Here is a 26531-nt window from a genome sequence, read left to right on the forward strand (position 1 = left end):
CAAATTAAACAAAAGAAATTGATAAGGGTATGTCGAACAGCAGGTCGAGCAAACGCGCAATTTGGGGTGCTTTAGAGCAGCTAGGTTTTTTGGTGTTTCGCCTCTACCCTCGGTTGTCTCTCGCAGGCCCCAGTGCCCAGTTTCTATTGTCGTATCGGGTAGAATCGGAAACAAAGGGATCGCGAAAGCCGGGCCTTTGAGGAGGCTGGAGCTCTGGTAATGGCCTTTGTTCCCGAGGGTCAAATTGCTGTGGTGGGGGTCGGTTCGCGGGGTGACCATCGATGGGAGGCGGATTAATAGGAGGAAACGTCGATGTCGAGTATGACTGGGACTGCTGCGGTGGTGGCCCAGAGCCGTTCAGAGAGGTGGGTGCCGTACCCGCAGCTGGATGGTAACTGCTGGTTCTCCTCCTGACATTCCGCTCGGGTTCGTGGGGCTCGCTGGGTTCAGAGTATCCTGAGTAAGAGGATCCTCCTGAGCCTCCGCCTCCTCCGGTAGACGAGGGTGCGGTGGAATGGCGTCTCAACCGGGGCGATGGCGGACGCGCATAGTGTCGCTCATGGCCCGGTTGTTGAAGGAGAATGGTCTTGAAGTAGTCCCTCTCGTTCCGGTAGAATTCTGTGTCCTCGAGGGCCTCTCGCAGCTGCTGTTCTAGTCTGGTGATGCTCATCGACGCCTCTCGTTCCTTCTCTTTCCGTCTAGCGCGAAAGCGCGCAGATGCGCCCGCGTTACGCTTTCTCTTTTCATCGGCAACCTTGGACGCTGCCTGAACGTCTACAGGAATCTGGACCTTGTGTCCCTGCTGGCTATGAATTGTCATCATCTGAATGGTGCTCTGTCCAGAGGGGGTCATTGGAATCATATTTCGCTCAGTCTCCATGGCAATCGGCGGGTTATTGAAGCCAGAATGCTGGGCATTGTTCGGGATTGTCATATAAGATCCTGGTTGACTAGAACTTTCAAACTGGCTGGATGCGATTGATGCGGGCTGGCTATAGGGAGAGTATGAAGCTATCGGGCTCGCACTGCCAGACTGCGGAAACCCGGCGCTGGGGCGGCGGATGTCAGTACGGTTGAGTCCGGGGGGTGGGGTTGGTGCAGTTGGAGCGAAATATGCTGGACGAGTGGCAATAGGAGGAGTAGGAAGAGATGGCTGAGGAATTTGGTCTGGTCCGTATGGACGCGTACTGGGGGACAGAAAAGGCGACTGGTGTGCATCAATCGTGCCCGTGGGTGGATTTAGTACACTCAGGCTTTGAGCACGGTGCATACTTGGTGATCTAGGGCTCAACAAGTGCCTTGTTGAAAGCCGTCCAGGCATCTGGAAATGTCTCTGAGGTAATGCTGGCTCCTCCTGCGCCGAGTCGACACTTGTTGGCCTACTTATAGAAGGGAGGCTCGGGGGAGGTTGTGAATCAATAGGTGACGGGGATTCCATCTGGGAGGCACTGCGTCTTCGACCTCGCTGTTCTAAGCGCTGTTCTGCCAAGTCACCTTGGGGATTTAATATAGATTGGACACCCAGGGGATTTCCAGGCCTCCTGTCAGAAGAAGGGGTTGGTGGAGTGTTTGATAACTGCCGTAGAGAAGGTAGAGATACCGGAGGACCGGGAGGGCCATTCCGGATGTGGTCTCTGGGAAGTGAATGCATGCTTGGCGGAATTTCTGGAGGAAATTGAGGATGGTGCCCTGTCTGCTGGAGTCTCCGTGAGGCTTCATCCACAGGGTTTGATTGAGATCCTGACGTAGCCGGTTGCGACATCAGGGGCCGTTGGTCAAAGCCCCTTCGACCTCGATGAGCCGACCATGGGCGGTCCGGGTAGTCAGGAAATCCTCCCTGGCGCGATGTTGGAGGTTCGCCCTGGCTCGGCTTTGGGTCGTTTGTATATGGCGGTGTCAGAGAACACTGGAACCGGTCTGAGTAATGAACGTGGGGTTTTTGAATTGCGGGGAGTGTTTGGGTAGCCAGCGTGAATTGATTATATGGGGTCGTCGTTGCAGTAACGACCCAACCAAGGAAGGACGAGAGAGATAGCTTGATTGAGAGCACCGGAAGGAATGAGAGAAGGTTGTAGCGCTAGCGAATGCTAAACAGAGGCCCTGAAAGTATAGCACGTAGACGGTTCGTTGGTAGTCAGGATCGGGATCAATTTCAGATAGCGTCGAGGCCAGAGTCCATAGCTACGTGATAATATTGGAGAGCGCAGTAGGAACGCAAGGCAACGGGCGTTGGTGGGACAGTAGCGGAGAGAGATGTGCAGTGGAGTGAAGCAAACGTGCAGGCAGCGGTAGGAAACTTGAGTGGAGGGCAGGCCCGTGACCAAGAGATGCGAGATGCGTCAACCGCCACTGATATAAAGAAGATGTGCAGTGCAGCGGTGTGAAGCTTGGGTTAGAGGGGATCAGCCTTTGGCTGGCGGTGGAGCAAATCAATCATGCCTGCCGACCCCTGTCTCTCCATCTCCCGCCAGAAAGGAAAAGGCCCTCAACGTACATGCTTCCCTGTCGGGCGGGCTTTCGTGGTCGCGAGCAGGACATGGCCAAGGCAAGGTCGTGCTGGCACTTGCGCAGACGCAAGACCTTGACGCTGACCAGCGCTACTGCACGGTGGACAACCATGCGCGGAAGACGGGAGCTGGCCACAGCGGCGGCCGCAAGAGACCGCGCATGGTCCTCACGAGAGAGCATCGACTGCAGGATGCCGTGGTTATTTTGCCCAACGCGACGCAAGCGCATGGTGCGACGCCGCCTGCCGAGAAAACACCAGAGACGGAGGCTGCGCCCGCCCGCCCCGTGATGGGCCACGCCAACGGCCGCTCTCTTCCTCAACTCGACACCGGGACGACTCCAAGGGAGCCTGGCGCTGCAGCCGCAGCAGGCCAAGCGGGGAGAGTGCCGTGCTCGGGCGGGCGTCCTCTCATCCTGACGCTGCAACTCGCCGCAAGAGAGCAGCCTCAACCATGAGCTGCCCCCAGCGCCAGCGAAGGGATCCAGCGGAAGCACCCCGGCTCGCCTCCAGGAAGAGCGAAGGCTGGACAGCTTGGCACCGCATCAGCCCTCGATCACAGTTAGCAAGCCGTCCCTGGTCGTCGCGCAACTGGTGGAGCCATCGAGGGCGGGGCAACCAGGAGCAGAGAGAGAGTGTGATGTGCCAGTCGAAGAGTCGCATCTCACCAAACTGCGAGGCTTGCACTAGCAGGCCACCACGGCTTCGACGACAACACGCTTCTTCCCTTCGCTCGGGAGCGCCCTACGCCGTTCGACTGAATTTCCCTATCCTGCTCGCTCGCTGCCTACAAATGCCCGACACCGTGCGGGGACAGATAGCAGACGACAGACGACAAGTGACAGCATATCGATAGAGGAGCACCAGGTCAGAACAAAACAAGCAGTGCTCTTCCTTTTTGCTTCCCCTCACACCCCGGTCTGGCGATGAAGCCAAAGCCCGTGACGAGCGTAAAGCGGCTTCGACACCGCCCAGCATCCCAGATACGATCGAATTTGGGTGCTGCAAGAATGGTCTGATATTGCCTTCAGACGACCTGCGAGGATGACGGCCATACGTCAGTTATGTCGGGCATCAGCAAAGACCCTCGGGCCTGGCTGCGGGCGGCCAACGTTTTTAGGGGCTCAAATTACTCGCGCCGCCACGGCCCCCCGGAAGACGATCGCCAATCATGGAGACTCCACGCACGGCAGGCCATGGGAGTGTGCCTGACGTGGGCCATTTGGAGGATTTTGCACTCGTGGGGGCGCGAACACTGCTCAACTTAGCGTTTTTGAGGGGGTGAAAGAGAGGGCAGAGAGAAACGGGGGGGAGAAACTTGAGGTGTGACAACGCACTTCCTCTGACGAGCGAGCGAGGATCCAGTGAACAAGTCACAAGAGAATCGCGACGCACAAGGGGTCCCCTCGGCAGCAATTCACTGTCCGCCCCACGCCCTGTCGTGGGGGTTCAACCAAGAGCTTGGGCCAGCGATGGCTAAGCTCACAGATGATGCGCATCGTCGCTCCCGACGTGCGGGTTTTGGCTCACAAAGCTCCGCGACGCATCTTATGCGGGCCTCGAAGGGGCATTGTTCAGTCGAGTCTGAACCCGGTCGCGTGAACGTCTAATGCGATGCAGTTTGTTTCGAGGTTCTCGCCAGGCGGAACATCCGCGCTGCAATGTGACGGGCGGAACCATTGGGCTTCAACAGCGCGAACCCTGCCGCATTGCATATTCGATCATGTGCTGCGGAATTCCAGGCACTGGGCGTATTTTTGCGCATTTCGGCGTGTGAAATTTCTGTGATTGGCTGCATTACGTCGCCTTGTCGACCTTGACACGGATTCTGCTGCACATCACCCTGCTGCACATTGGCGAATTGCCGCAGAATGTGTGCTTTTATTCGCACTCCTTTTCTCCCCACTCGAGTGTCTCACCCACACAGCGACACGCTGGATTAGCCCATAGGAAGGGTGTCGCACCCTCTCTTAAGGTACCACAGCACCCCACGTTCAGTGGCTGCTCATTCATTCTCGTTCGCGCGACACTAATGCATAGCTTCTCAAATTCAGCGTGACGGATCCTCTGTGGCGCCGTGGCCGCGGTCACAGGATGGGATTGCTGCGTTGTGAGGGTGACGGCGGGAGACGGATGGTTGGTGTTGAGGGGATGTCGGCCAACGTCGGAGGCACCATGATGAGCCTTCCCCGCAGCAGAGGAATGAGGAGAGGCAGGGACAAGCATAACTGGCCTCGTGCATGTCACTTTTCTTCTCTCATTCTCCCCACTCAACACCAAACATAGTTACGCCTCCTGCTCCCATCTCTTTTTTGCTTCCTTTTGCTCGCCCGAATCTCGCTCGAGTCGCCCCCTGGCTTATCGAGCAAGATGTGGTGGTGAGGCCATAGACACACAACACAGCCTGGCGGGGGAGAGCAACCAGGGACCCGAAACCGAGCTCCCCAGAAGGGGGTGGCCATGACTCGAAGCGTGATAGCTCGCATCCGGGACCATGGTCACTGCAGCGCCGTCAGGTGGATTTGGGGTGATCGGGTGGCCGTTTCAGAGATGATCGAAGATTCGGCGCCAAAACTTGAAGCAGGTCTGCCCTCCACCTGTTTCCTCCGGGGCCGGATCCAAGCTGTCGGTTCACCCCCCCAGTCCTTAAGGGGCAGCAGTTCAGGAGAAGGTGGTCCGCCCGCGTTCGTTCTGCCCGCTGCTCATATTATTATTGTTACCAGCCGCGACAAGCGTCCTGCTCCATACCATCCCAGTAGGAAGCACGCCGAATTCTCAAACCAGCATGCTGCTCCAAACGAAATGAGATGGACGCCTGACTAACAGAGAGTCATTTGGGTGCTCTCTTTGCTTTTTCGATTCGGGGGCTAGTAACAGGCGACTGGACTTGCGACATCGCTGGCTCGTTGTTCGGTTTCCCGCATGCGGCATCTCGGGCGAGGGAAGGAACCGTCCCTCGGTTGCTCAGTCGGCAGTTGGGAGCCTTGCATTCTCCTCCAAGGCTTCTTCCCAACTTTTTGCGGGACACTTCACCCATCAACAGGGTTGCACAGTGCCTGTCTGTTGTCATATTATCTACCCTGTCCCCGATGAGCTTTCGCAATCCTCAATTGATCCTTTCTCAGATACAACCCTTGGCATTATTGCGTGCTTTCAGGGACCAGGCCAGTTCGGGAATGAAGTTCGACACATCGGCACTTATCCGACACCCTGTTCAGCCTGTCGTCCGGACAGTTCTCCCTTTATTCTGACGAAAACCGAAGGCGGTGTCCTGCGATGACGAAGCCGCATGGCTGACGATAGCAAACTCGACACTCTATCTTCGAAGCCTCATTCTATTGTCTGGCCAGAATGCTTCGCCCTTCGTCTTCTACATTTTTGAAGTACTGTTCCCGCCATCATAGTCTGGATTCCAAAAGGGTCACGCGGCCGCTTCCGCAGATCCGTCGAGATTTCCTCTCATCCCAAAGAAGAAACTCGCCCAGTCAGCCAATTTACCGACAGAGCGGATATTGCAAAATTCACCGCCTCACCAGTTCCCAACCCGTTCATCGACCCATGAAACGAATCGCCACTCCTTGAGGTTTCAGCGGAGTCTGATCAAGGCGCATTATCGTGATTTCGTTCCCCGTACTCGCTTTTTCCGCCTGCCTATCACCCTCGGTTCGTTTCCTCGGAACTTGGTAAGCTGAAGCCTCTACGAACTCTCCTGGAAATGTCCCCACGAGGATCGCCACCTAGATGTGCCTCATCTAGGTTAATAACCAGCCCTGTCAGAAGCTCGGGGCACTTGGATTTGTGCAAGTCATGTCAGGCTGCAGCATTTCTCTGAATCTGTCCAACCCATGTTTGCTTCTGGCCTTCGCTGCACGACAGCTTTCAAAAATAGGACCAGCCTCCCCTGGACTATAGTACTCAAGAATTATACACACTGGCCGCATGGCCACGAACACCTGCTGTCGTTTGGAGAGTCGGGACTGACGCAGAACCTTAGAACAGGCATGAGAAGCTATTAAAGTGCTGGACAAGGCTCAGATGTCCTCGTGGTTTTTAATTCCTGCAAATTCCAGGTTTTCAATTGGCTACGTTTTCTTTGCGAAATCCAATAGCGTCCTGCTCATGGGCACACGCTAGGGCCAAGTACAAAGGGGAACCTCACGTTTTAGCCGCTCGCGAGGGTGCCTTCCGAACAAGAATTAGGCACGGCTTCGTCCGCCACCGTTGAGCGCAGACTCGAGTCGAATGAAAGATCCTCCTCGTGGCCCCCTTCGAGAAGGAAATTCGAACTTCATGGTTTACCCGGCGCCAGAGCCTTTGACTAAACCCCTGCACTGGATTCAATATTTGCGTATCGTACCTCCTTTTGCTGCTCGCCTGGCACTACTTGCTTTGTAATAACTCAATGATCGGCTTAGAATACCCCGACGTCAACGGCATGGCGATTAGACGTGTGCACAACTCAGCGTCACCAAACTTATCACGCTACTTCCTGCGTTCGAAGCTCGTTTTCCAGGGAGAGGGAAGCACACTGCGATTCAGTCATACAACACCTTTTGCCCCGATAAAACGATGCTCCTAGGGATGTCGAAGGGCCTATCTCGCCAAAAGGCCTTGCTCATATTCACGACATTTAGCTCCAATCGACCGCATGCGGTATCGTCATGTGCAACTGTTGGTACCCTCAACTATGCATCTTCATTCCGTATCGCTATTCGCCCCTTCAAGGATTGACGTTACACGACTCCACCCCAGTCTCTTGGTGCTATTTACGGCTCTTATATGTAATATCGAAATTATTATTACTGACTCGGGGCAAGAAAGCAAAGGGATTGGCCCAAAGTCATCACAAACGTGCATTTTTCAGTACAGTCTCTAAGGGACACGCTGGCATTTTGCAGTGGAATCTCAGGGCTCGACATCCTCCTTTCATGAGCAGAAGACGGCGATGTACTTGCTGAACCGAAAATCTCACCCCAGTATAGAGAAAAAGAAGAGAAAAGAAAAAGAAAGATTACTTGCGGGCAGCAATCCTCTGTCGGCGCAACGGTCACACCCAACTCCAGCGTGGGGATTGTGAAAAGCGAAGAACCCATCGTTCCTCATTTCATCAGATGTGATGGCAGAGCGGTGTGGCAAGCAGGAAGACTTGCTTCCCATTATCAGTAATGCTTTTTGACTGTGCATATTCGATTTAGCCTTTCTTAGAATTTCAGTTTCCATTTACGGGACTTCGGAGGGACTTCTGTCGCAAGGAAATGATATTCACAAAATGTCTGAGAATTTATAGAGTCCCGACTTCCAAATAACCGTCTCAGATGTACTCGCGCGACGTGGCCCAGCATGGACATAGTCCCAGCAGAATGGATAGGAGGCTAGGGCGCCTTCCTAACGTGTGTCGTTTGACGTTTCGTCGCATTCCAAGGTTGGTAAGAGTTTCAACCCCAGACGTGATGCACCCCGGCACCTGATCTTCCGCTATAATAGAGTAGTTATACCAAGGCCACCGTGGAAAAGTTGAACTCCTTGTGGGTTGCTGGAAAGCACATGAAGCGTACCGAGCCCGGAACCGGATCTTGAACACGTTCATTGCATCGATCATGCCTGCTCCGTGGTCAACAACATCTACCCTAGCTGCATAACAAGTCACCAACTCACCGCCAGAAGAGGGCGAGGTCCCTCGGCAGAGAACTATATTGCCGCTATTATAGCCTCAATGACAGCTGCCACTCCCTGCGAGATACAGCGCAAAGGATTTTGTCTCTCGAATGACACGCGACAAAAACTCGAGCATGACGTCGCCCAGAGGATCCTTCTAATATTTACGAGTCATTCCTCGCTTGCAATATTGCATCTTTTTTTTAAGACGTTTTAGTAGTTTTGCGCAAGCACGGCCAGATCCTGTCGGGTGGTGCCGCCATCACACGTCGTCTTTGCTCAACCTTCATGATCTCCGACACGATTTATCAAGCATGCTTTCTTGAAAAGGCTCTCTGTTCCGCTCCTAGCCCTTGTCGGTGAGTTTCAACCAGAAATTTCTCCTTCCTAATCAGGCGGAATATTGGGCTCAAAGGCCCAGCCGTACTCAGCGCAGTCCCATACTTTGAGGTATCCACTCACCGATAAGAAATCGCATTTATATTATGTCTCGGACTCGCCGACGCCCAATTCTGGTTCCTGAACATTCTAGGAGTCCCATGTCTAGGTACTATTGTGTCAGACTAACTCATCGCTAACGCACGCAATGTGATGACGAGCAGCAAGTTTCGAGCACGTGCGGCCACATTCACACCCTCACCCGGGCAGCGACACATCTTGTCATTATAGGAAAAAGCCAGAGGAGTCATAAGTTTCCCTCAAAGCAAAAAGGCCGCAGAAGGAACCGTGGTCGCGGTGACATATCTGCAACGTACTCAATCTGGGTATATTTGCATCGTTGCACGTGCTCATTACTGGAGTAACACACGGTTACACAAGGCGGGTGTCGCGGCCGAATATTGGAGCTCACCTCTTGTTCATCCGGGGGGGGCTTCCGCAAACTCTTTATCTAGCAGGGGTGGTCCAAATGGTGCTCCGAGCCCGCAACGTCATGTCTGTTCCACCTTTGCAAGCATTCCCCACGTTGGTCATCTGGCAGTTTGCAATTACCGGTACTCCGAAACTCTTATTCCAGTTCCCTCTTTTCAGTTGAGATATGGGCTTTAGACATTATTGTGGCTAAGGCACTGCCATTTGATTCGTCGATTCCCGCGGAGAGCACATCTTCGAGCTGGCTTTCTGGGATTCCAATCGGAGGACCAGCATCGGGGGTCTTGGAAGCACAACTGCCCTCAACGCAAGCCTCATCAAAAAATAACTAAGAATCTTATAAAAATCTCAATGCCACGGCACATACTCATGCCAACCTAAGTTCACAATGGAATTGTTGAGCGTTTCAAGGGTCTGCTCTTAGAATAGAATCCTTCACCCTTTGCGTCATATGGGTCGTTCAAATCCGCATTAAACCACATCCGAACCCCATCCTATATTCTTCAACCTTGTAGCTATTGCGCCCGCTCCGACTCGCATTTTGCTTACCGAAAACCCCTTCGTCGCATAAATATACTAATCTCTAGCTAGCTTACGGATAACGCCTCACTTGTTGCGGCAGATTGGATTATAACGCGGAAATGGCTCTTGTGGTTGGAGTCACCTTCCAGGACTCTTGTCGTTTCTTGAGTTTCGAACTTGCTTTATGGGTGAGCGAGGAAGATACCGCTACGATATGTGATGATTAGTGGATATCAAGTTCGGAATTGTTACCTTAAAGCAAACTATCTAGCTCGACTATCACTGACCAATTTCTCGAATATGTCGTGCTAACAGCTTTCACGAATGGCTACTAGGTACGATGCTAGGATCAAGAACACTCCGAAATATAAATCCGAAGAATTTTGGGCGAGATGATGTCATTAAAAAGAGGCTGCACACAGGTACATTGATTCTCTGCTAGGTGCTGGGAGTGGGTTAAACTCCTTCGGTGTCCGTTTTGGTCGCCTTATAATGTGATTCATGGGCCAAACATGACACAAAGCGTGAGGAAAAGTCTGACAGGGTAACAGTAAGTAAAATCTTGCAAACTACTCTGAAGAAATGAGAATTGAATCTGGGCGAAAGGGTGAAGATGACCCCGAAAGGCAGTGCAATCGTAGTAAGTGGAGTTCTTTGAAGCGGGAGATAATCGAGCAGCTCCTTCTCTTCTCTCCATATCCTCCTACAGAGAAACCAAAATGTCTTTTCTCGTTTCTTTTCTTGCAGGCGTTATGGTCTCTCATGACATGCCACTGCTGTTTCCCTTCCTTTCCTACATTTTCAATTTCGCTTTCTATCCATCTCCCCCATTACAAACACTAAATCCTCTCACATTCACCTCAAACTCTCGGCGTCCAAAACGTGCAGCCTTCGCACTGTGAAACCCTCCAAGCTTATTCTATAATTTTGATAACCTAAGACCAAGATAGGTCCCTCAGTTTGCATACGGCTGCTTCTCGGGAAAACTGTACGATGCTTTTGAACGACCAATGCTCTTGGGAGATAAAATTTACAGCTGAATTTACCTGAAGCTGGTAGCTAGGTCGGGCCTGCCCTGGGATATACTTTAAAATAGTCTTACCTTAGGAAGAAAAGAGCGGTTGTCATTTAAAAACTTCCAGTTATACAATTATGTTGGGGATTGTATGGGCAAGGATCTTCGCGCCATAGAAAGGAAGCACTTGAATACGACCGTCATCTGGAAGAAAACTGACTGGTTCTTTGAAGATCGCCTTTTGGCATATTTTTGGGTGTTGCTTGGACCGTTCGGGTGTTACGAATGCTTTAGAAGTCTACTATTAGCAGTTTCCCTAGCGGCCAAGGAGATCTTCTTGTGTATTCTGTCTCAAAGGCCGTTCTCGTAATATAGACACCCTATACCCAGGAGAGATTATTGGTTTATCCACCAACTCGCATGCAGTCTAGACATCTGCGCTTCATTCTGTAGGTACTCTACCTTATTTGGGCCGATCGGCTTATACTTATTGTTCAATCTGTCTCCTTGTTGTTTGATTCCCCCAGTGAAATGACTAGCGACACTTCTACTTTCCCAAACATCACCCTCGTTTTAAATGTTTCTTGTTCTATCCCGAAGCTGCTGTAATACCTGATCTAGGATAGAAGAACCTTTAATCCAGCCCTTTCCACTTGGCCTATGCAACTCCATAGAGTTCTACCCCCACGCATTTAAGCCTGTCATATGAGTTATCTGTACTGTCAGTTAGAGTGGGTTGTATTTATCTAAGAAGCGACTAAATAGCTGTCAAACCTTATCTTTACATCTTCCATTTCCCACTATTCGTCTTCCTTCTTGTATCCCTCTATTTCAATATCATCACAGAGTATAAATAAAAGTCTATCAAGCTCAACTTTTCTAAGCTGGAATGACTGACCCTTCAGCTTTGCCTAGATGTGGATAAAGTCTGTCTATATGCCATCCGCTTTCGCTCTCCTATCCTCCTCAACCGTGTCCCTGACCTCATCCTTCATACAAGCTTTCATTTTACTTCATTTTCAAGATTTCCATGCAATTCCTTTCCATGCTACAGAATCTGAGCCTATCTCACGTCTTAGTGCACTTTTCGCTCAGTTAATAAGGGTTCTCTCCCAGAAAGAGAAAATATCAAACAACAGTTATTCATGTAACTGTTGGCGGAGAGGTTCTAGTAGACACTTCCTCTCAGCACCGCTCTATGTGTAAACAACGAAGGTAAAGCGAGGGTGTTTTATTATAATACAAAATTCGGTAACAGGGGTTGTGTCACATGTACCATGTAATGGGCGGTTAAGTGTGGTTTAACCCCTCCCCCCCAATCATGGATATTGGTTGGTTGGTGTTAAGGTTAGTGGGTTAATGTGTTTGATCGCACGACGAAGGGAGGGTTCCAAGCTAGGAGTGGCGAATGCTAATGCTAGGTAGAGATTGTGGTAAGTTAGAGCACGAGAAACCTCGAAGGAAACTTAGAGGAATTCAAGGGACAGAAGCCATGGAGTAAGAGTGTGTACGACAACGATGGAAGCGGTAGCGAGCTTGAGTATCCTGATATAGTTCGCCGTCACACTCAAGATATATCCAGTGGAGAGACAGCAGAAGGGAAGTCATTCATAATTTCGTACAAAAAGGGTCTCTAACAATTTACCAAACCGAGGTCATTCCATTACAATAAGCTCCTTCATTTCTTTCATCTCTTGTTTCCTGAAACTTCAAGCAGGCTGTTGTTTGCTACTCTCGCTCCCATCAGCCTTTCCACCCTCCGCTTCCACAACCCCCTTAAATTTGAATCTCTTCAACCCCTTAACGCCCACATTAATCTTAAACACGCTCCCCGCAAACTCGTCCACCCCCTCCCCACCCGGCCCACTCGTGCCTCCCGCACTCGTAATCACAAGATCCTCCCCACAAAAACACGGACAAGTGGGCTGCTGCGTCGGGACCTCAATCTCGGCCACAATCTCCCCCTCGGGCGAAATCCGAAGCACAGCTGCACCCCCGTGCAGAGCCGTCCACATGTACCCCTCCTCATCAAGGCAATGTCCATCCGGCACAGCATTCTCGCCGTACCTGTTGTCTTCAGGCATGGTGAAGTAGGAGCGACGGTTGGTGACGGAGCCGGAAACTGGATCGTAGTCGAATTTGTAGATGGTGCGGAAAGGACTGTCGGCAAAGTACATGGTATTGTCAAGCGCGTTCCAGGTGGTGCCGTTTGGGATCGTAATGTTTTCAAGAGGGCGGTGGAGAGAGAGGTCGGGGTCGAGGCGGAATACGCAGCCTGTGAGCAAATGCATGTCAGTTTCAGGGTCCCTACATGAGACTAGAATTGGATATGACAAATTGAGTATGCGTACCTTCATCAACTGGCTCCTTGACTAATGGATCGTTCATGAAGCCCACCCAGAACCTTCCCTGCGAGTCGACAGCGCCGTCGTTTCCGCGCATGTAGTTTGGTTTGCCCTCCGCAATTTCCCATTCATTCCAGACCTTTTTGAGCCACCTGTATTCGCCGGTTTCTTTGTTGGCTAAGCCATAGCCGTACTTACCACCGAATATGAATTCCCTGTCGTTGCCTTCGATATCCGCTGTGCATCTAGAGCCCGTTAGCTTTCGAATTTGGGAGACTTCTGTTGTCCACTCACCCTATTGAAACGTCCATCTTCCTCACCAGCTTATAGCTTGAAGGGCCGGCGTTCAAGTCAACACGGTGATATTCCATCTTTTCGACGTCAATGAACCGGAGCATGTTGGTTTTGTCTTCCCAGAACGGTCCTTCGCCGAGCGCGCAATTGAGGCGAATCCATGGCTATTGAAGAGAAAATGTCAGCTTAGAGCTTTTGGTAAAGCTAGTTGAATCAATCGAGCACACACTACGCCAATGGTTGAGGAGAGAAGCCTCGCTCTTCGAAATTTGAGCATGGAGTTCCAATGACGAAGGACGAGAGGGGCAAAAGCTACCCCTCCACAGCTCGAATCTCAGGTTCAGAAATTTGTACATACCTCTGTGATCTTATACTTTTTGACTCCTATGCTCGGCATTGGCGTAGGTGGTTTCGCAGGCGTATTTGAAGTCGGGAGGTTGTTTTCGAGGTCCTTTGTCGTCCCATTGACTTTTTGCGCGTTCTTTCCTCCACCGCCAGTCCATGCCGCTCTGCAGGCGCCCCACAGCTTTGATAGCGCGCCTCCCATTTTGTATCACGTTCCTACTGCTTACGATTCCGATTTTCTTTTGGTGTCTCGAAAATTCAATCCCTGAACGGAATGTGATAGAGGTTGTAACGAACACGGACTGAACTCCTCGGAACAGGTGAGTGTTACGACAGTAAAGAAGACGAAAAGCGCAAATCTTCTCTCCTCTGCCCCAGGACCGCCGCAGTGGCAATCGAGGTACATATGCTGATACCCATCTCATTCTGGGCGCGTTGGTGGACGGTCGTGCCGTTGCTCGGGCAGTAGGCGAGTCTCCTTAATGAAATGCGGCGCCAGCCATCAGATTGGTATTCTCTCGCTGGTCTGACCGTGGCAGGCAAAGCCGCAAACAGGACGTAGTATAGATACAGTATAGTGGTGCACACTGTGTTGATAATCCACTTTGATGATGTTGCGATATGGCAGTGCCTGTCGGCAGAGCGGGCCGATATTGCCATCACCTGAGGCAGCATGTGAACAGCGCTGGATTAGGAAGCGAAAGTGTCGGCGAGCAATGAATCTCCGCTCCGGCTGAGTGAGGCTAATAAGGAGCTATAGGTGGGATAATTTCTGTCCCGTGTTGGGCGAGCTTTCAAATTTTCCGAGAGCGATATGCAGGTCGACTGTTTGAGCTACATCAAATCGTGATCGCACACACTATCCCGCCCGATTGTGGCCTTTTATTTCTTGCATGTCGGGAACCCTGGCGGCGCTGGGAAGGGGCTGCTAGATGAGAATACGTGCATGATGCTTGCGATAAACTTTCCGATCACCGATGACGGGATGAAGCGCAACGAGATCCGTGGTTCTTTTCGGGAGGTAGAACCGATCGTGCCAAGACTGGAGGGTCAGACACTCAACACATTTGGTCGTGAACGTTAGCTGTCCAGAGCACGCTTACAGATGGTGGAATGTGGACTAGATTCCTGCAGTACGTAAAACGAATTGCGATTCGCGTGATGCTGAATGGAAACATATTGGCTCGGTATATTAATATGCAACTGAAGGGGTAGACAGAAAGTGGACCGTCAATTTTAGAGAAAGCGTAAGAAGAATTGACATAGTCCTAAGCACTAGGGAATGTAGTAAGAGTAGGGTGGGCTCAAGATCGGTACGGACCCCCATCACCTAATGCAGGTCGACTCGTGATTCTTGCTGGAGGCAGGACAAAAACACGGTGCCCCTGTAAAGTCGTGAAGTAAGAGAGGAGAAGGGGCGATAAAGATAAAGAGGGGGAAGGAACACCTTTGGGTTGGATAGTATTTGAGGTGCCACAAAAAGTGTATCTCGGTCGAGGCAGCTGCTAATTGGATAATTGAGAATGTCGATGATTCGATGATTTAACTTGCGAGGAGATAGAGCAAGAACATGCTGCCTTTCGGGATCCTCTATCCGACCGGGGAATGGCGGCCACCCACGAGGACATGTTTTCTTCAGTCCAGTGCTTGCACATCCCGCGAATCCTTAACAAGAGTCAAAATATTATTTCTCATCTGAGGGTAGAGCCAAAGGAATACCCAAAATGATGCCTTCTGTCCCGATTAACAACTGAGGTCGTTCTGGGTGGTTATGTCCTGACGCCTCGCCTAAGGTGAGAATTGTGTGAAGGCCTATTTTGCAGAAAAGAGAGGGGCAGCACAGTTTCTGGGCATACGTGAAGGACTAATGAAGATAATAAATGATGTTAATGGATATGGAAGGGTTTAAACTACTAGCAATGAAAGCAGATCTGCAGAGGGTGGCAGTGGCTGCGCCTCTCTTGTAGATAGCTGTATTCCTCGTAAAACTATCTAGAGGGTGCTCCATACCAGTAGCAAGGATGTTAGATGGTATGAGGGGTGTAATGATGAGGTTTCTGAAGATGAAATGGGTTTGCGAGATTGGGAAAAAGGATTGAGGGGAATTGGAGTATCGTATAAGCGCTCTAGCCAAGAACGGCTTAGCGCAAATACCTCCTCTGTTCGATGCTTCTTCCGCCTGCTACTTTCATCTTTGACTATCCACAGTCTCTGGATATGCTAAATGCTCTTACCTTACATAGTTTCGTCCGGTATAATTTATTAGATCGTGGATGTCCGGAGCAGCAGTCCTTATCTTCCTTTCATTGGACCTCGTAGCAGGTCAATTCTTTCTCAACTTTGTGATTGAAAATAGAACGAAAGGGTTATAGCCCGTGAAGGGGGGCGTGCATATCGGACTGGTTCATCTCCTTTGCCTTGAGGATGCCCTTGGCAGTGTGCTACAAGTGTCCACTCTCGTGAGTCCTTCTGCAGCCACACTCGCTTCTCTATGTAGAATACGAGCCCGACTCAACATCTAGCAACGCCATTGGTTCAATCGCTCAGGGAACGGACATTTTTCACGAGATGAGCTGAGAGTTATCTCCAGGGCAAGTCAAGTTTGATGTGATTGTGGAAAATGCCGTGGAGGCATGTACGGCTGAATATACAGTTGTGTGCCTCTTGCTGGAGATTATGTACCCTCTAATCCCGAATCTGGCGGCTTAGTCTGGACTGTTGACTTGCAAAACTTCACCATGAAGTCGATCTCGCCAATTTTCTTCTCTTTGGCGCTGCTTGCCTCCTCTTCGCCTCTTGTCTCTCGCGACTTGGCAAAGTGTAAGAATTTGCAGGCAAATACGAACAATGGTGGCCGTAAAGTTGCTATTGTGATTGACGAATCAGGCTCGATGGAGAGTTCAGATCCCTATGACTTGAGAATTCAAGCTGGCAGATCAGTCAACGACTGGCTCATTTCGTCCAAGGAGGCTGGAGGTGGGAAGCAGGCAGACTTGGTTACCGTGATTGGCTTCGACGATGTTACGCGCCTGTTATACCCTCTAGGAGACCCTGCTGGTGCGGACAAGGTGTTTTCTCAAATTACTACTCGAGGTAAGTTCGACTTTTCGATGGAGGTACTCCATACCTTTGTTTACGATTGATAAGGTGGAACTTATATTGCTGGAGGCGTCGACGATGCTATGACCGAGATAACCAAATCTGGACACGATCCCACTTCCAACCGATCAGCAATTGTCGTGTTGACTGATGGCGCGGATTCATCCACCACAACGCTTGTGAAGTCCATCAACAAGGCCAGCCAGCAAGGCATCCGCGTCTCATTTGGTTTCCTAACGGGCCTCTACTCCAGCTTTTCCTACCAAGATCAGAATGTGCTAGCTGCTATTCTTGGGACGGGCGGCATGTACGCAACAATTGACGGGGCGACCGCCCAAAATGCTTTTGTCAATCTCATGATCGTCCATGGCTTGACTGGCAACGACAACTCAAACTCGATCAGCTCCACTACGATTTATAACGGATTGTCCGTTGCTTTTCCTCTAGACACCTCTGGAACCAATACCTTGACCTATACAGCAGAGGCCAATGAAAAGCTGACCTTTTCCATTACTAGCGTCGCCGCTGGCGAGCTTACAGTTACCGCGAAAGATCCTGGCGGGAAAGAGCTGGGTAAGAGCACTGTATCGGCATATTCTTCTCTCCCAGTAGACCTCAAGGTAACTGCATCCACTGCGGGGCCCTTGCAGCTAAAGGTGGAAGGAAATACCAGCAAAGCGGGTGCAATATTTATTGTTGGTGTTAATTCATCCATTCCTCTAACAAACTGCACTTTGGGAGGAGGAGGAAGTGGAGGTGGCGGCCTTTCCACTGGAGCGAAAGCCGGAATTGGTATCTCAGTGCCTATCCTGCTTGGTCTTTCAGGACTCGGGTCCTTTTTCCTGTGGAAATACTGGAAAGGCATTCCACCAAAGACTGGCACAAGCCCCGCGGCGAACGGTCCTGACCAGCCTCAAATGGATTACAAACAACCATATGTACAAACGAACAGTCTACCAACCCCAAGTCCACAACCAACCAATATGCATCCAGGCTGCGCAATGCCTCCCATGAAGCCACCGACAGGCCCCAATAGCCTTCAGAATGATCCACAGAAACCAGGTAACCACAACTATAATCAACCTGAGCAACCCAGCTACAACCAGGTGGATCCATCACATCCAAATCAGCCAGATGCAAGCCAACAGCCGTTCAACCAGCAGAATCCTTCATACCCTCAGGGCGATCCGTCTCACCCAAGCCAGTCAGACATGAATCAACAGCCTTTTAATCAGTCTGACCCCTCTCATCCAAGTCAAATGGACCCCTCTCATCCACCTCAAGCTGATCCTTCCCACCCCAGTCAAGCGGATCCATCTCATACCAGTCAAGTAGACCCCTCACACCCTAGTCAGGCGGATCCTTCTCATCCTAGCCAAGCAGACCCATCCCACCCTACCCAAGCGGACCCATCTCATCCTACGCAGGCAGATCCTTCCCACCCTACCCAAGCTGACCCATCTCATCCAACTCAACCGGATCCATCACACCCAACTCAAGCTGACCCTAACAATCCACATTATCCTCCTCAGTCTGACCCTAGCCAGCCTGGCCAAAATCCAAATAATCCACAGGACCCCCATCCGAAACGTCTCCCAACCCCACGATTTCCACTACGGCTCTTCGGGCGTCGACGTAAGAAGGATGAGGAAAAGCCAACTCAAAACCAGGCATCTGGGCAGACTCATGCCCAATCCACAGGCGGTACATTCGCAGGCTCTGCCATGTCTCCTCCAGCACAGCAACAACATGGTGCACCGGGCGCTTTGTCATACCAACAGCCTGCTTACAGTTTTTCAGTTGGCGCCGCGCAGCCACAATACCAATATCAGCAAACTCAATATGGCCAACCTCTGCAGCCGAATTATATGAATCATTCATCGACTCCTCAACAGTATGCGGTGCCCGCGGGAGAAGCACAGCAACAACAACCAATATACTCACAGCCGCAATATGGCGCTCCTGGATCAGCAATATCTCCAGTGCAACAGTATGCGATGTCCATGGGATTCCAGACATCGCAGCCGCAACCACAACAATATCAATACATCGTGCCTGGAAACCCGTCTCAACTCCAACAATACTCTATGCCTCAGCCTCAATATGTGTATCCAGCCCCTGCAGTCTCACCACCTCAGCAATATGCAACTCCCTCCAACATTCCGCTTCCCCAGTCTCTCCCGGGATCGCCTCCGCCTGGTGGGATATCTCCCCCACTACAATACGCGACTCCGGTCCCAGTGCCTCAGCAGCCTCAGCAAACTTTGATCCCACCATTTCCTCAACCACCTTCTCCGGAACAGACTGGACGTGCACAGGCTCAGCAACAAGATACGAACCGAAATTCGTTCAATGTGAGCCCAATATTGTCTCCAGTGGAACTCACTCCACCCCATCAAAATGTTAGTCAACAGCCGAACCAAGAGGATGTCATCAGCCCCGTGAATACTGGAATGGGGACAATTCATCGGAAGCCAGTTAGACAGTAGAGCTAGATAAAATACTACAGATTTATCTTTCTTAGCTTTCTCACAGAGTCCAGCAACAAAGTAAACATAAAATAAAAGGGGGAGGTTCTCCCTAGTAGCATTTCATGACGCGTGATAGCCTACTTCATTACAGTTCTCTGTTCAATCTCTCTGTCATTTAAGGTGTTAGGACAATCATGATACCTTGATGGCAATGTTATGATCTCGACCTAATAGAGGATCTATAATCGAATTATCGCGTAGCTCTTTCAATCAATCCATTATATTTTCGTATGCTAGATTGTGGTGTGAACGCTACTGTAGTTAGAGTTTCAATATCTTTAGAAGTCGGTGAGGAGAGGAAAGAGCCAATGAAGTTCTTTCCTTCAATGCGAAACGAGGTGGACACTAATCGAGAGAAGAAAGGATCGACGCTGGGTTTCTCTGATGTGAGGCTGAGCTTTAGGCGCCAGCACTCCTCGAGCAACGCATGATGTAGCTTACGGATTACACACTCTGTGACGCTGCAAATGCCTCCCAATTCTTCACCGGCGGTGGCGCAGTCCCCCTGGACTATATCTTGAGGGTAGTGCTCTTTTCGCCCTCAATACATTCATAATCGTCATCATGCTCGACCCGGTATCGGCAGTAGGCGTGGCTGCTGCTACCGTACAGTTTGTCGACTTCAGCACCAAGCTCTTTGCAGTGGGGAAAGAACTACGAGGTTCCCTTACAGGGCAAACGGCTGAACGCATTCAACTTGATGAAGTATATTCGCACCTCAAAACGATAAGCACGAAGCTGTCTCAATCAACTCGACCACCTACAGCGACGATACCATCACAAGAAGAACAGGATTTGTATCGGTTAGCAGGCTTGTGCCAGCAAGAATGCGATCTGTTTCTCGTCAAGATTGACAAGGTAAATCGCAAGAGCAGCTCTCAGAGAACCTTTAACACTTTTCGCGATGCGTTGAAGTTAGTGTGGAGCCAGAAGGCTATTGATGGTCTGGAGAAGAGACTAGAGAGGTATCAGCGGGAACTGACTCTTGCTCTAATTAACCATCTTGGGTAAGGAAATCTTCTATTTTTCGTCAACGTATAGTTGAGCATCAACAAGGTTGCAAATTCAAGCACAGATGGCTAATCTGCGATTGTTAGAAATGGTCAGTCTTCCATCGTCCGTGGTCTGCAGACCCTCATTGCAGACAACCGTCGTCTTGAGTCTAGTCAAAAACGCCAAATCGACGACATTACCGATTTGTTGATTGGTATCCAAAAAGAACAAGATTCCCAGCGAAACCGCTTCGGTCAATCAGGGGCTCCATCTACCTCTCATATTGGATATGTCACTATGAAAATACCATGGGCGTTTCATGTTGCATCGCAGATGATTCTTCAACAGAGATTTCTGTCCTCACTTTATTTTCAATCCCTCAAACTTCGTCATTCCCGAATTGAGAATGCCCATGACCGGACATTTAAATGGCTGTTCCAAAAACCTGGTCTCAAACAACGCGGATCAGATCCAAAGATGAGATTTCTCAACTGGCTTCGGTCTGGGCAAGGCATCTTTTGGGTGAGTGGCAAACCGGGCTCTGGGAAGTCCACCCTGATGAAATATATCAACTCGAATCCGCGGACTGAGGAGGTACTATTCGAGTGGGCGAACCCAAGGACAATCGAGAATCCTCCAAAAAAACACGATTCGCCTCCAAATATGACCTTTTTCTCGCGTCGAGTAGATGACGAAAGCGACGACGCCTCGGACGAGAGCGAGGAAGTCAGTAACACGCAGGAGCACACACAAGATGCTGGAGGTGATTTTGATGAAGAGATACGAGTAGTTGTGGCGAGCTTTTATTTCTGGAGCGCTGGGACGAGCATGCAGAAGTCACAGCAAGGCCTTTTTCAATCCCTCCTTTACGAAATATTTAGCCATGCGCCTGATCTGATGAAACAGGCGTGCCCAATTCGGTGGCAAGCGGCTGAGGTAGGCGAGAGCCAGGAACCCTGGACGATCGAGGAAATATCGGATACCATTAAACGGACAATTGGACTGGCAACTGATTCTATCAAATTCTGTTTCTTCGTAGATGGGGTCGACGAGTACATTGGAGACCACTTTGAGATGGTTCGAGTCCTGGAATCCTTTGCTCGACTGCCTAATGTCAAAATTTGTGTTTCGAGCCGGCCTTGGAATGTTTTTGAAGATGCCTTTGGGAAAGACTCTGACCAAAAATTCTATCTCCAAGATCTCACTCGCGGAGACATCGACCGCTACGTCCGTAGCAAACTGAAACAGCACCCTGCATGGAAAACGCTTACACACGATGATGAGCGCTATAAAGCAATTGCTACCGAAATTATTGAAAAGGCTCAGGGCGTATTTCTTTGGGTATTCCTAGTGGTACGCTCGCTGCTCGAAGGGTTGAGTAACGGTGACACCCTGTCCCTCCTCCAAGAAAGGCTCCGGCGGATACCGACAGATTTGAGAGACTTTTTCAAGTATATGTTGGACTCTCTAGACCCGATTTATAACCAACATGTTGCCCATTTCTTCCTAGCTGCGTTAGACTCGGACCCTCTTCCTCTGATGATGTACGCCTATTTCGAAGAGGAATTTGATGATCCCAACTATGTCTTTGAGCTTAACAACACTCAAATGGAAACCTATGACATCATTCCACGCCATAAGCAGACCGAGAGGCGCCTCAATGGTCGATGCAAGGGACTTCTGGAAGCCAATCGTGAAGAGGGCGTCGACTTTTTCCGTTATAGTGTAGGGTTTTTGCACCGGACAGTCCGAGACTTTTTCTTAACTCTCGAGATGAGAGAAGAGTTTGAGCGCAGATTACCTTCGTCGCTACAAATCTGTGTTTCCATGGCTAAGTCCTCGCTCGCCTTGATCAAAAAGTCCCCTAGAGTTGGCGAAGTCGTCGGCAAATCCTCGTCGTTTCGATACCTATTGGATCTCACATTGTACAGTTCTCGGCGGGCCGAACTGTCTAACGGAGCACCGACAACCAAGATTCTGGATGAGCTCTCATATGTCCTCAAAGACTTGAACTTTTACGAATCTTACTGGTCTGGAACCAAAGAGAGAGGTGGAGATACAAGAGACATGTTCCTTGCATTAACACTAGAAAGGGGGCTATTATTGTACACATCCCAACAACTTGAGTATCGGAGTCGAAATCCAATCTCCACGCGAAGATTGAATCTTGGAGGCGAACAAAGTTGGTCCCTTTTAGACTGTGCATTGACACTTCCAAGATCGGAATCCTTTGATGAGCCTGATGTATCCGATATGGTACTTTATTTGCTTACGAATGGCTGCAACCCGAACGAGTTGCACAACAATAAGACTCCATTCTCTCGCTTCCTTCAACGTATGGGACTCGAACAAATGAATGAGAACGCCGGAGCCGAGACCTCTGTCTACTCGCATAGATTAACAGTCTTAAAACATCTCCTGACACATGGGGGAGACCCCAACTTTGGGGCGAGTGAAGGGTCGTGGGCAACATGGGTGACATTTTTCCGCCGCCTCTACGAGCAAGATGTTCCCAAGAAGCACTGTCAGCATTTTATTGACATTATCGAGCTACTTTTATCCTTTGGAGCAGATCCGAATCGCCCTGCTGAGGGTGTATGCCGATGCTGTCGAACATTCACTCCGTGGAGGCACTTCCTTACTTGGAGAGGTGGATTGAAAGGAATCAAGGCAGCTCCATTCCACCAACAAGAATTTCTCGCACGCGTGTGTACGCTCTTATTAGAACATGGAGCCGATCCAACAATAACATTTCCTCAATCTAAGAACTCCTGGGTGGTAGCTAAAACTGCTAGCGCTGTGAATCTGCCCGGACTATCCGTAGCGGACATTATCCGCACGGACTTCCCAGCCCGACTTGCTGCGCCGGTTCTTGCAGCACTCCCAATAGAGGCCAAGACGTCGAATCAAAACCAGTGCGGAATTCGTGGACCTGGTAGTACTCCATCCCCTGGTGGTACATATTCTGAATCCATCGCAAGACCCTCGACAATATCACTCTGGAATCCTTTGTCCTGGCTGTCGTACTTCCGCCAGCCACCACCACCAGCAAAGGAAGCCCATATCCAAAGCTTGGACCTATTCACACGAGTCTCAGACGACATAGCATTCACGGACCTGGACCCTGCTTCTGCATCCCAGAACCCCGCACTCGCAATCACTCTTAGGAAAATGGGCTTCACATGCTCGTCATCGGCTCTTCCCAAATCGTTTCTTCTAGCTGCCCAAAACCGATTCACTACTGCCGAGCTTCGAGGCCACCGTCGTGCTGAAGTGAGGTCTCCAATCTTCTTATTCGGTGCACATCTCTTTCCGGGTATTACCATGCGATGTATGTCAAATGACAATTCCTATCCTCACCGGTACTTAGAACCTTCCTCCGCGCTCCGTGAAATCTCACGGCGCATGACTCCGGCGACACTCAATCGGTACGAGTGTCGGGCCATGCGTAACACACCATGGCCTGCTCTTATTAGCTCTGGTTTAGGAACGTCTACTACTGGAATGTTACTGTTTACGCAAGACAGGTCTCTGCAATTCGAAAATATGTTCGAATTTGAAATGATTTTCGATAAGGACTGGGCACAAGTGGATATTGAGACAGCAGATGGAGAGAAAGAAAGTATCATCGCACAGATACATGTTTATAAGGGAGTTTGGAACGATCTCGTTCCCGTGGAAGAGAGACGCTGGGACCCATCTCGCTTGTTAACAGAACGGAGGCTGAAGAACGCTTTTGATCGTGTACGAGAGCTAGAACATGATATGTAATTAGAAGAATGTTGACAGAATGCCGCGCTGGTTTTTAAAAGCCTGACGTACGGGGGTTGGGACTAGAGATTGTAAACGTTGTATTGTCTGCTTGCACCCTGCTGTTCGATTTTGCTTGCATTGCATACACCCTCCGCAAAATTGGATTGGATAGAATTGTGCTTTTGTAGGGAATTTAAAAGAAAGCACATACTATAAGAGGTCTGTGTGCATGGTATGCGTAAAGGTTAAACACTGAACTTTGATTATGTCTTGGAGTGTCGCAAAACGTTGTTGAGAAGCAAATATACACACCAATGTCCTTCTAGAATTAGGAGGCTGCTAAAGAGACCACATGTTTTGTGTCAAACTAAGCGCTATCGAGTTTCGTGACCTTCCAAGGTCAATAAGAGTCTCAACACGTGATTTGTTTTATCTCTGATCCTGTCAAGGCAAAGTAAGCCACGCATTGGAACGTGTTATGAGACAAGGTCCTTGGTTGAATCCTAGTGTTTATGCCCTTAGCTCATATTCAACAGACAATACGTTTTTAATAGTGATTGATTTGGAAGGCAGTTGTGACCAGAAAAAATCCTCAGTGTCGGCTGAATACCAAGACTGCAAGCCTTTCCAAGCTGTCCTTGGCCACTCTCCAATCCGCCTTCGAAGCTTCGAGATGCTTGTTATCGATGTGACCATGTGCAAAGGCATTTCGACCTGCCGCAAACAGGTGTGGCGCCGCTCATCGCGATGCTAAAACAACACCTAATGTCCGTACGCAGCAGCAGCGTCGCGGCCTGGATACGAGCGATCGCGCACGAGCAGGATCACGTATCTATGTCACATGATGCTCGTGCGCGAACCTCTGTGCGCGAACATCTAGATATCCCCCTTTTCCTCTATACAAAGGAAAGATAAGAGCAATAAAACTAGAAACATATTGCCCTTACTTTACCTACCTTATACACTGTGCACACTGTACACTACTCTTACTTTTGCTACTTAAGTGCTTATACTATAAGCAGCTAGCTGTTAGAGCCTATTTAATACTAATTAGTAGTTAATTTAATTAACTATAAATTAGTAAAAGTAATAATAAAGTACTTATACTTTATAAAGTACTTTATTTTATTACTTATTTTTTAGAAAGAGTAATAGTAGAGTACTTACACCTTATAAAGTACTTTATTTAGTTACTTATTTCTTAAAATAGTAGATTAATTCTTTGCATTATACAGTAAGCTCTGCTACTATATAAAGTAAAAAAAAGATAGTGTAAAACGCATACTAAAGCTACTAAAGCTGCACAACCTAGTAGCTAAATAATAGCACATTAATTCTTTACATTATACAGCAAGCTCTGCTACTGTATAAAGTAAAAAGGAGATAGTGTAAGGCGCACACTAAAGCTATTAAAGCTGCACAACTTAGTAGCTAGATAACAGCAGTACTTATATAATCTACTAGAAAAGTAATTAACTATACTATTATAATAAAATCTTATTAGCAACTAACAACTCTATGTAATAATAAAAAAAATAAAAAATAATTTCTATTATATAAATAACTTATAAAGGATATAAAGATATTAAAAGTAACACTATAAAACAAGACTAGCCTAGAGTACTAAAATAATAAAATTAACATATTAAAAGCTTTAATAAGCTTATAAACTTAATTATACATAAGTTACATAATTACTAATTTACACATAATAACTTAAAAAGGCGCTACTTTTCTAAGTATGTATATAAAAGATTTTAAAAAATAAACACTATAAAACTTTTTAGCACTTAGCTATGTGTTTAAAAAAGAGCTTATATAAGTACTAAAAAACAAAAAAATTACACTATAGCTAGGCACTAAAGGTACCTAAGCCTAGAAGCTGTATAATATAGCATAAAAAAAAGTAATTACACTAAAAAAGCTTTATACATAACCTTTATTACTATATAAAGCTCTGCATAGAAGTAAACTAAACATAATGCTGCTATTAACACTAAACATACTAGCATTACTTGCTTCTACACTTTAGCTAGCACTACACTAATTACTGTACAAATAATACATGCTACTCTACCTAACGCCTGCTCCACACCCTTAATTGTACACACCACTGCCTGCAGTAGTGTATGCACCACTAATACCACCTGCACAATCTATACTACATTACAACCTGTACAAACTTCCACCCTAGAGGGAAACTGCTAAAAAAAAACTTCTAGCAAATAAAATTATATAATTTTAAAAAGTATAAAAAAAAATAATAACTATATAAGTTAACTATATAATATTTTTATAAATAAAATAAAAATCTTTATTAATTTATGTTAATAGCTAGATATTTAGAAAACTTAGTATATAAACATCTTTCTAAACATTCTAGAAAGTTAGGTAAATATGTACTATATATATAATATAAGCTTTAGATATAACTAGAAGCATTTATATAACACTTTAAGTAGTTACTTTAATACTAATATAAACTATAGCTAGTACTAGATAGACTAAATAATAATAACTTTTACATAATGCTAATAAAAAAACTTTAATAAAAGTTTATATAAAGTCTTTAAAATAATAATTAATAAGCTTATGCTTATATA

General features: G+C 48.6%; 5 protein-coding genes across 5 annotated transcripts; 3 read left to right on the forward strand and 2 right to left on the reverse strand.

The window, feature by feature from the left end:
- Window positions 1-103: 103 nt before the first annotated feature.
- Window positions 104-2736, reverse strand: BDR25DRAFT_322095 (uncharacterized protein; the record flags this gene model as incomplete). The annotated part of the gene is made up of 2 exons (XM_033692010.1): window positions 104-2035; window positions 2593-2736. 2 exons carry the CDS (start codon window positions 2734-2736, stop codon window positions 104-106), a joined length of 2076 nt encoding a protein of 691 aa, XP_033553573.1.
- An 8768-nt stretch (window positions 2737-11504) lies between these two features.
- BDR25DRAFT_349794 (uncharacterized protein) lies at window positions 11505-12240 on the forward strand (the record flags this gene model as incomplete). Its single annotated transcript, XM_033694600.1, has 5 exons — window positions 11505-11721; window positions 11864-11919; window positions 11951-11969; window positions 12030-12108; window positions 12141-12240. The coding sequence occupies 5 exons, from the start codon at window positions 11505-11507 to the stop codon at window positions 12238-12240; spliced, it is 471 nt and encodes a 156-aa protein (XP_033553574.1).
- Window positions 12241-12277: 37 nt separating this feature from the next.
- On the reverse strand, window positions 12278-13604 carry BDR25DRAFT_210452 (SGL-domain-containing protein; the record flags this gene model as incomplete). The annotated part of the gene is made up of 4 exons (XM_033684647.1): window positions 12278-12843; window positions 12920-13158; window positions 13208-13371; window positions 13566-13604. The coding sequence occupies 4 exons, from the start codon at window positions 13602-13604 to the stop codon at window positions 12278-12280; spliced, it is 1008 nt and encodes a 335-aa protein (XP_033553575.1).
- A 2788-nt stretch (window positions 13605-16392) lies between these two features.
- BDR25DRAFT_154042 (uncharacterized protein) lies at window positions 16393-17310 on the forward strand (the record flags this gene model as incomplete). The annotated part of the gene is made up of 2 exons (XM_033683944.1): window positions 16393-16645; window positions 16700-17310. Coding segments are annotated over 2 exons (864 nt in total), but the record flags the coding sequence as incomplete, so codon positions are not given.
- Window positions 17311-19631: 2321 nt separating this feature from the next.
- BDR25DRAFT_339639 (uncharacterized protein) lies at window positions 19632-23998 on the forward strand. Its single transcript, XM_033693416.1, has 2 exons — window positions 19632-20189; window positions 20280-23998. The coding sequence occupies exons 1-2, from the start codon at window positions 19747-19749 to the stop codon at window positions 23944-23946; spliced, it is 4110 nt and encodes a 1369-aa protein (XP_033553577.1). The 5' UTR covers window positions 19632-19746; the 3' UTR covers window positions 23947-23998.
- Window positions 23999-26531: the final 2533 nt, after the last annotated feature.

The sequence above is a fragment of the Lindgomyces ingoldianus genome (genome assembly GCF_010093535.1).
Source record: "Lindgomyces ingoldianus strain ATCC 200398 unplaced genomic scaffold BDR25scaffold_3, whole genome shotgun sequence".
NCBI lineage: Eukaryota > Fungi > Ascomycota > Dothideomycetes > Pleosporales > Lindgomycetaceae > Lindgomyces > Lindgomyces ingoldianus.